This window comes from Lagenorhynchus albirostris, chromosome 5 (genome assembly GCF_949774975.1).
Source record: "Lagenorhynchus albirostris chromosome 5, mLagAlb1.1, whole genome shotgun sequence".
NCBI lineage: Eukaryota > Metazoa > Chordata > Mammalia > Artiodactyla > Delphinidae > Lagenorhynchus > Lagenorhynchus albirostris.
This window is the reverse complement of record NC_083099.1, coordinates 74,857,510-74,868,156: the sequence shown is the minus strand read 5'-3', so window position 1 is coordinate 74,868,156 and position 10,647 is coordinate 74,857,510. Positions and strand designations below refer to the sequence as shown.

At 39.7% G+C, this 10,647-nt stretch overlaps 1 protein-coding gene across 1 annotated transcript in view; it reads right to left on the bottom strand.

Moving 5' to 3' along the window:
• Window positions 1-103: 103 nt before the first annotated feature.
• Window positions 104-10,647, bottom strand: part of OSBPL11 (oxysterol binding protein like 11) — a 99,223-nt gene continuing 88,679 nt past the window's right edge. Inside the window, exons 12-13 of the mRNA XM_060150436.1 lie at window positions 6,333-6,486; window positions 104-1,803 (exon numbers count right to left, since the gene is read on the bottom strand). Coding sequence (XP_060006419.1) covers window positions 1,738-1,803; window positions 6,333-6,486 — 220 coding nt within the window. The 3' untranslated portion in view covers window positions 104-1,737. The remainder of the gene's footprint in view (window positions 1,804-6,332; window positions 6,487-10,647) is intronic.

The following is a 10,647-nucleotide window of genomic DNA, read 5'->3' as shown; positions in this document are numbered from 1 at the left end:
AAGGTAAGGATTTAAAATCAATGTCCTTCTCGAATGAACAGGGCAATAACTCCGCTAAATATAAACTTTCTATTTCTCTCCATTCACAAAACGGACAAAGGCATCATTGTTCTCTAGTTTTATTATTTTTTAATCTTCCCAACACATGAACTATAACTCATTTTGAGATTTTTCAGTGCATTTCACAGCAAAAATGAACAGGGGAATCATTAAAATGGTTGTACATTAACCAATTATCTTCTTATAATTTACAATTTGTTGAAAAAAATTATTATTTTGCTGTTTTCATCCTATTAGCCCCCTTCAATAAAACACAGTTTATCAGAGCACAAAGCTTAAGCTTCTTATGATGATGCAACAGATACAGCCACTTACAATGGCTGATGAATAACAGGTATATGTTACACACACCGATTGGAAGACCACATCAGAAGAAACAGAGTAAGGCACCACTCTTGGAAAATTAAGGTAGCTTGAAGTAACAAGTGTTGAGCACCATAAGTAGGTGCTAAATAAATACTTGAATGAATGACGAAAGCCATAATTAGCACTATTCTTTTAATTGCCAGCAATTCTTCAACCTCAATAAAATACTTATTTAAAAAAAAGACTGTACCTGAATATAACTTCCTGATATCTTTTTTCCTGACACCTTTTTATTTCATACTGTTTCTTCAGCATTTGCGTTTCCTTGAAAAAACAAAACATACCATACATGCACTTAGTCACATATATAACTTCTGAATTACTGACAAATATGAATAGTTGTTTTAAATTTTGAGTGAACAGAGGTAAGATAAAGCATACTTATCCAGAGGGATAGCACGTAATATTGAATATTAACCTACAAGTGAAAAAAAGGTAAGGAAAACAGTAAGTCTTATTTTTTAATATTTGCTTGTTCTTTAATGCCTCAGTTCTTGAGAAGGGCCAAAATCTCATCATACTGACATGACCACATTTTAAAAAACTGTCTCTCAAGTATAATATTTAATAAAACTAGGTATTGAAAAATGCTCTGAAATTTTTCAAGTCAATGTTGTTTTCAAGTATATTAAAATGCTCAGAAGAAAAAATTCTCCATGGTTATAATTCTAATCAATTTATAAATATACTTTTTAAAAGAGAGTTCTAACAGAGGTGGATAATGGATAAGTTCCTCAGACACAGGCACACAGTCTCTTTGAAGGAACAGAATGCCTTGTTATGACAACCTGGTTGACTTTTTTTTTAACACTGATTTCAGGCACAATGGCTGAAGCCACTTCTGGGTCATCATCTTCCTCCTCTTGATTTGTTGTAAGAGTAGTGAATACTTCAGTTACTGACAGAAAGCAAAGCACAAACTCTGAAAGAGACTTCAATTTTCACTACAAAGAAATCAAAATCACTGAGTTCTCACTGTTGTGTTTATCTGCTGCCCCCATGCAAAAAGAGGGGATTCAAACTTAGCTTTTGGAGAAGGAACTGGATAAAAGATTAATCATCTAATAATTCAGGTGAAAGGGCTTCAGATGATATTGCTCACATCACATGAACGGCTTGGTGAGAGGTCCATCGTGCTTCTTCAACACTTTGGTCTTGCTGCAGTTCTATGGTGCCCTAATTGGTACATTCGTGTGTAGTTAGTTTCAGTCTGTGCAATCAGGAAGCAGGTCACTCAGTGCAATGACTCCATTCTGAGAGAGTTTAGGGTAAATAGAGAAGTTCATTTGGTCGAGTCTTAGATAGTGTGTGTCACTCTGCGGGTTGTACTGTTGGAATTATTTTCCAAAGCGGTTTGTGATAAACCCAGGCATCTCCCTGAAACAAGTAGAAAAATAAATTAAAGAACCATTCCTTTATTATTTTCAGAATCAGTAACCAAAACTAGATGCAATGCCTTCATTGAAATGGAATTCTGTTCTCACATTTAAAAACAAGAGTTTGTGAAGAAAAAGCCTCGGTGCTTAAGACACCAAAAAATATGTGTGGTTTAGCTAGGATTAGGTGAGAAGTTCTGGTCTGGGAAGACCTAGTTTGTGCTCCACGAATATTTTACTTTGCAGAAGTCATTTGTAGCAATTCTGCCAATTTTGCCAAGATGCTGCAGATTGAGCCCCACTGATGGAGTGACAGGCAGCAGGTGGAGCATAGGAAATGGTCACCAAGGTACGAACTATTCTCTGCATCTCAGCTGGCATCTCTAGGATCTGAGTATTGTTTCCTAGTTCTTTTCTGACTCTACCCTATTAGTTTTCCCTGGTTCCTGTGAATAGAAGGATACCAAAAGGAGATAAAGTCAGTCAAAGAGTGAAAGAAAGACAGGAGAAGACCAAGTGAGGAAAAAAGTGCTGCAGCAAATGCATGAAGCAGCATACTGGAGTGAGATCTTGGCAGAGCTGAGGTCACAGTAGCTAAGACTGTAGTTCGGTGTTTATGTGACTAGGTGAAGGAAGTCAGATTTGAACCTCTGTCCGTAACCCCTATATCGCCCTCAATTTATTTGCATTAAAAAAATTTTTTTAGGGACTTCCCTGGTGGTCCAGTGGTTAAGACTTCAACTTCCAATGTAGGGGGTGTGGGTTCAATCCCTGGTCAGGGAGCTAAGATCCCACATGCTTCATGGCCAAAAAACCAAAACATAAAACAGAAGCAATATTGTAACAAATTCAATAAAGACTTTAAAAATGGTCCACATCAAAAAAAAAAATCTTCAAATAAATATTTAAAAATATATATTTACCCTACCTTACTCCAAAAATGGCTTACACCCAGCAATTATGTGGGTCATAGTGACGAGGACTCTCTCCTTGACCAAACTTTAAAAGTTAGACTCCTCTGTCTCTCTTCTTGACTAAGCCTCATCCTAGGCCTGCTAAACTCAGTTTTAGCAAAAAAAAATCCTGATGAACTAGTTTATCAAGAATTCTCTCATCTTTGATATCCAATGAAACTCTTCTCCTCACACTTTTGATCTAATCATGTGCCTACCCCGACCCACCATCCTTGACATCTGACCAAGTTCCTCTTAGTAATCTTCCATCTACTCCCTCATCCTGCCCATTGGCTATAAATTCCCACTTATCAACACATTCAGAGTTGAATTCAATCTTTTTCCTCTACTGCAATATTCTTGAACAAAGTCTTCCTTTTCATTTTTAATAAGTGTCAGAATAATTTCTCTTTAACAAAAGAAACCATTATGTTGTTTAAATTAAATCACCTGGTTGATAATTATCACAAAACACAAAAGATGTCTCCTAACCACATTACAGAATGCTAGGTTTAGAAGTTAAGACGTGCCACCTGACCATCTCACTTCACAGATGAAGAAACTGAGGCTCCGAGAAGTGAAATGAGTTGTCCAACTTCACCCAGGAAGGGGCAGAGTTCTTTTCAGTGCACCTTCTATATAATTACCTACATTTTACAGATGAGGAAACCGAAGTTAGAAGTGGTAAACTATCCAAGGTATGACTGAGGTTCAAGCTTAGCACATCTGACTCCAATGTGGTCCACTATTCTGCAAAAGCCTTCCTGCTTGCATTTATATACATCTTAAGCAATTTTAAACATCCACTCAAGAGGATATGACCAATAGATCCTGATGGATGTGTATAATCGCAAAAGGGAGGAAATGGAAGATCTAATAAATTAAACGTCAATGAGAAATGGTTAGGAAAAGAAGGTAGGTATTATCAAATGATACTAGAAACACTTTAAGTTCATTTATACTTTCTCAGGTTACTCTACCTCCTCTTTTTATATCAAGTGACTCTACTCCTCCATCTAACTAAAGCCAACTCCAAACTGGTCTGTTGGTTTGACAGCAATAATGAAAGTACCAAACAAGTGGAAAAGCTCTTGTCACTCATAACAATATGTATGAAACATCTACTAAGTGCCCAGCACTGTGTTTAGGACCACAGGGGAGACAAAACTGACTTTTCAATAACATATGATTCTTCTCAGCAAAGAGCCATACCTGATGGCAATAGCGCCAAAGTTGTTATGAACTTCGTGGTACCAGTGTCAGCTAACTACCATCCTCGTCAGCCTCACCTCTACTCTGTAGTGCTTCTTACAGCACAGTCCATGGTCCTGTCACACACAGGATGTGACGCGACGGCCCCATGGGCTTAGACAATCAGTATATGACACAAATCTAACCCATCTATTGTTGTACCACTGTGTCATGGCACACCATTTAGAAAGCCATCTTACATCTTACCAACTAAAGAGGCCCAAACCTGAGCCAGCATCTCCAATCTACTGTTTCATCAGGCAGTTAGTGAAGACTATCTAGGCAGAAAGGAATTCACTACTTTATTAGACAACTGCTCTATCTTGCTATCACTTTCTACATCTGTCTATCCAACATCACAAAGTATAATAAAGGGATTAAGTGGTATGTTCTTAATAATATCTGTCAAATACATGAGAAGTAGCATGTTTACATGTCATGTTAGTTGCAAGAACCAGGAGGCCTATCTTTTAAAATCGGTTGCATCTTTTACCCATTACAGCTTCTTGCTCTCAGCCCCTAGAGTTCATTTTTAATGATTTATAGAAGGCTTCCCTTAGAAAAATTCTCCTCGTTAGAATCTGCTTCTGGTATACTATCTTAGTGAGCTTGAAATGAAAAAAACCTAAGGTTACAAGACTATAATTTTGCATAGTAGTTACAAAGGTTTATCTTTTCATATAAAAATGAAGAGATGTAAAGTACTTTTCCTTGAATTCCTATCCATTTAAACATTTGGGGGACTTCCCTGGTGGTGCAGTGGTTAAGAATCCACCTGCCAATACAGGCGACACGTGTTTAAGCCGTGGTCCGGGAAGATCCCACATGCCGCGGAGCAACTAAGCCCGTGCGCCACAACTACTGAGCCTGTGCTCCAGAGCCCGTGAGCCACAACTACTGAAGCCCGTGCGCCTAGAGCCCATGCTCCACAACAAGAGAAGCCATCGCAATGAGAAGCCCATGCACCACAACAAAGAGTAGCCCCCACTCACTACAACTAGAGAAAGCCCGCATGCAGCAATGAAGACCCGATGCAGCCAAAAAGAAAGAAAGAAAGAAAGGAGGGAGGGAGGGAGGGAGGGAAGGAAGGAAGAAAGAAAACAGTTGGCATTTATATTTCATACCCAAAGATGAGAAAAATTAAAGCAATGAAACTACTACAATAAACTGTGGGCTTTTAAGAGTAATAACTATGCAAAATTCACAAACTGTTTTTCTAGATTCTTCCTGACAGACCAATATTAAAATTCAATGAGTTTCCTTAGACTTGGCTATGGACAAGAAAACTTTTCTTGGCATCAGCTCTGGTCCATTATTCACCTTACTCTGAGTTCTACCAGAAATTAATAAACAAAATAAAACAAAACCTTTAAATTTAGAAAAGACTTTAGGAATCATTTTGTCTTACCTGCAAAACTAGTGAATTAAATGCTTCTACATAAGCCATGGTCTCTTACATGAGTCTAGCGATGGGGAACACATTACTATAAATGTACACTTGTCATTATTGGATTTTTTATTTATTTATTTATTTATTTACGGTACACAGGCCTCTCACTGTTGTGGCCTCTTCCGTTGCAGAGCACAGGCTCTGGATGCGCAGGCTCAGCGGCCATGGCTCACGGGCCTAGCCGCTCCCTGGCATGTGGCATCTTCCCGGACCGAGGCACGAACCCGTGTCCCCTGCATCGGCCGGCGGACTCTCAACCACTGCGCCACCAGGGAAGCCCGATTATTGGATATTTTTTATTGTTATACATTCCTTCTTATGTTAAGCTCAAAATGCTTCCTGGTAGTCTGGGCCTAGCTCAAGTCTGCTATTGGAGCTGATAAGAAACTTTTACATGATAAGCCTAACCTATATTTGAAGAAAGTTATAATGAATGGCTCCAATTATCTGTTTTCCAGCCTAAGTACCCCCCACATCACTCTTTTTTCCTTAAACAATGCAAAGATTCTAGTCACTATCCTCTGTGTAGCCATTTAAGTTTTTCATGCATCCTTAAAATGTGGTCTCTGGAAGTGAACAAAGAGTTTCACTGTGGTACAAAAACAACAAATTGTCAATTGCATATTCTGTTACTGAGATTAAAGATTAATGTCGGTATTTTGTGGCCAATCTAAATCCCCAAATCTATTTCATCTGAACTGCTGGTAAACTATTCTACTTTGACAAACTGTGAAAAGCTCATGAAAAAGCTCATGGTTAAGCTGGACTATTTTTAGAAATAAAGTTATATAAGTGATAATTCAAGAAAGCCTACTAAGCTGAAGTTCTCACTAAGTAGATAATGAGTTTTAGTCTGAAGACATGTAGGACATGTACCTCTTTAATAAAATATTTGGTTTTCCAAGGTGTGCCTGTTTCAGTACGATGCCTTTCTTCAGTCCTCTGGCGTTCTTCCAGGGTACGTTTATGCTCTGTGGCCTTATCAATATCAGATTCCCTCAGAGAGTCTGTCACATTTCTCCACAATCGCCTGAAATCCGAAAACCACATATTTTACATTCTTCAAAAAAGATAATTAAATAGAACTGATACCCTCAAAATTAACAGTAATCTTAATAAATTACATTTCCTGAATCAGATCTAGAATTTCATGCCTATGAGTTACAAGAATGCTGACACTATGTTGCTGATGTTAATGTCCAAGATGCTGCTGCTTCTACTTCTTTTTAAATTAAAAATAATTTATATTTTCCCAAGTTATATAACCAAGATTTTTATTTTTAAGAAACTTAGGAAACAATACGCAAAAGGAGAAATAAATTTTTTTAAAATAAATTTATTTATTTATTTTTGGCTGTGCTGGGTCTTCGTTTCTGTGCCAGGGCTTTCTCCAGTTGCGGCGAGCGGGGGCCACTCTTCATCGCAGTGAGCGGGGCTCTCACTGTCGTGGCCTCTCCCGTTGCGGAGCACAGGCTCCAGACGCACAGGCTCAGTAGTTGTGGCTCATGGGCTTAGTGGTTCCGCGGCATGTGGGATCTTCCCAGACCAGGGCTCAAACCCGTGTCCCCTGCATTGGCAGGCAGATTCCCAACCACTGCGCCACCAGGGAAGCCCGAGAAATAAATTTTTAAAAAGCTGAAATAGAAGAGACCACTTGTGCTTCTGGACGTGATTAAATAATGGGCACCAGATTTACCCTCCTGCTTTTAATCAACTATAGAACCAGACAAAATATAATGAAACAATGGTTTTCAGATGTCAAACAAAAGGCAGCACAGGACAGTGACTCCTGAGAGCAGGCAAACAAATGAGGGGGTCCTATGAGTGCTCCAACTGACGAGTTAGAGAGCTTGCAGGCACAGCACGGGGGCAGGGCGGGGGGAGCTCAACAAACTCCAAGCCAAAGAAATCTGCCAAGACAATTCTTTGGGGAAAGTATAGTCTGTTCAACAAATGGTGCTGGGACAGCTGGATATCCACGTGCAAATAGGTGACTTTAGGCTCTCACCTCACAATAAAACTTAGAAGATAAAAAAACACTGATAATCTCACCTCATCAAATAAAAACTGATCACTGAAATAAACACCATTAAGAAAATGAAAAGATGAGCAAGAGACCAGGAGACAATATTTACAAAACACATACCCAATAAAGGATCTGTGTCCAGAATTTACAAAGAACTCCTATAACACAATAAGACAACAAACAATTCAATTTAAAAAATGGGTGAAATTTATAAGTAAACATTTTAACAAAGAAGATATACAAATGGCTAATTAGAACATAAAAACATGCTCAACATCACTAGCCATTAGGGAAATGCAAATTAAAATCACAATGAGATACTATTTCACACCAGCTAGAATGGGCATACTAAATAAGACAGGCAATAACAAATGTTGATGAAGATGAAGAGAACTGGAACCTTCATAGGTTTCTGGCAGGAATGTAAAATGGTGCAGCCAGTTTTGAAAATAGTTTGGCAGTTTCTTGAAAAGTTAGACATAAAACTACCACACAAACCAGGAATGCCACTCGTAGGTATTTACCCAAGAGAAGTGAAAACATGTCCACACAAAGATCTGCACAAGAATGTTCACTGCAGTATTAATCATCATAGTCCAATACTGCAAATGTCCATCAGTTGGTGAAGGGATAGACAAAATGTAGTATCACATAATGGAGTACTATTCAGTAATAAAAAGGAATGAAATATTGATACATGTTGTACCACGAATGAACCTCAAAAACGTGCTAAGTGAAAAAAGCTAGGCATAAGAGATCACATACTGTATGATTCCATTTATCTGAAATGTCCAGACAAAGTAAAATTATAGAGACAGAAAGTAGGTTCCCTGGGACTGGGGGCAGGAACAGGGATTAACTATCAATGGGCATGAAGGATCTTATGGGAAGATCAAAGGATTCTAAAACTAATTAATGGTAAAAACTGTACCACTAAGGAAAGCTACCAAAATCACTGAATTGTACACTTAAAACAGGTGAATTTTATGATATGTAAAATATATCTCAATAATATTTTTAAGTGACAATTTTAATATTAAAGTAGAATTCAAAGCAAGAACTATGACCACGGATGGAGGATCATCTCATAATGGCCAAGGGCTGGGGGCAATGCAGCAAGAGGATGTGCAATCTTTTCAGGGTCAGCATTCTGGAGAAACAGAGTGTGGTTCCTATTTGCCAGGAAGCTTGAGGATGTTTCCAACAACTGTGTTACCATTCCTGAGAAAAGGACATATAATCTTAAATGTGTATGGCCCAAACAACAGAGGTCCAAATAACATGGCACAAAAACTTATCGAACTATAAAGAGAAATATTCCATTAAAATTGGTAATTTCAGTAACTGATCTCAATACCTCTTCTCAACTGATAGAGTGCACAGAAAATCAGTAAAGATACAGAGGACTAGAAAAATATGATTAATCCACTTGATCTAATTGACATTTACAGAATACTCTCACCTAACATCAACAGAATACACATTCCTGTCAAGTGCACACAAAACATTTACCAAGATAGAATGCATTCAGTGCTATAAAACAAACCTCAATAAATTTAAAGGATTAAAACCACACAAAGCACATTCTTTTACCAAAATGAAATTAAATTAGAAATGAATACTGAGAAGATATCTGGAAAAGCTCCAAATATTTGGAAATTAAACAACACATTACTAAATAAGTTCAAGTCCAAAAAAAAAAAAAAGAGAGAAAGAAAAACCCACAAGGGAAATCAGAAAACACATATCAAAAAGTTCAAAAGGTAGAGGCCAGATCAAGATGGCAGAATAGAAGGACATGGAGGTCACCTCCCCCGACAAAGACATCAAAAATACACCTATATGTGGAAAATTTCTCACAAAATACCTGCTGAATGCTGGCAGAGATCTCATACAACCAAAGCTGCAAAAAAGATCACTAAGTAGTTGGGATTGACATGTATACACTGATGTGTGTAAAACTGATGACTAATAAGAACCTGCTGTATAAAAAAATAAAATTAAATTAAAAAATTAAAAAAAAAAAGATCACTAAGTAACTGGGCAGGACGAAAGAAAAAAAAAAAAAAGGGATCAGGACAAGACCTGTGCCCCTGGGAGGGAGTTGTGAAAGAGGAAATGTTCCCTCACCCTGGGAAACTTCTTCACTGGCAGGGAGATCAGCCGGGATGGAAAGAGAGTTTCAGAGGCTTGAAGGAGAGTGCAGTAGCCAGCTTGTGGCATGCAGAACAGAGAGAGACCTGCACAGAAGGTCCTGGCCAACTCCACGCACTCCCTAGCCTAAGACGCATGTCTGCTGGTGTGTGTAGGGGCTGGGTGCTGAAACTCAGGCTTCAGAGGACAGACTGGGGGAGCGGATTGGGGATGGCTACACGGAGACAGCGTGAAGGGGCAGGAGTGAGGCCCAAGACACAACCAGGGGTGTGCAGAGGAAAGAGCCTGGGTCTGCCACTGAAGCCCCATTGTTAACATATGTGTGCAAAGGAAGGGGTGGGGCCTGTCATAGCAGCCTCATTCTCAGTGTGCTCACAGCAGGATGGATCTGCCTCTATGAGTTCTGGGAGCACATAACCACACAAGGAGGTGGGGCTGAAATCCGAGCCAATCCCCAGGGACTGCATGACTTTAGAAGCAGGGCTGAGATCTGAGCGTCCCAGCAGCTGTGTGATCTGCAGATTTACGTGCTATGGGTGGCTTTGTAAACTCAGTGCCTGTGGGACATCTGAGAAGATTACTGGTGCACCCATGGCCAGGGTGGGTCTGGTGACAGCAGCTGCAGGCTCTGCAGGTACACACCAGGGGTGGGGCCAGGGATCTGGGCTGACTCAGTAGCTCCCACGGTGGGTCTAGGTGTGCGACTATGGCTGACTGACTTCAGCAGTTCTGCACCAATGGATCTGTGCTAGTGGCTTTGTGAGCACAGAGCCTGAGGGACCGACTGGCCTGGATGGCCGACTGCCTGAATCCCCATGGTTAAGGCAGGGCTTGAGGGCAGTGCCAGAAACAGTGTACTCTGTGAGCCTGCACAATGGGTGACAGGCAACACCACAGAGCTCACTTCCTAGTGGACAGCTCCAACGGAGGAATACTCAGTGGCTCCTCTCCCAGAGGAAGCGCTCTAGTCCTTCCTACCTCATACCACAGATCAGAAACAGATCTGGGGGT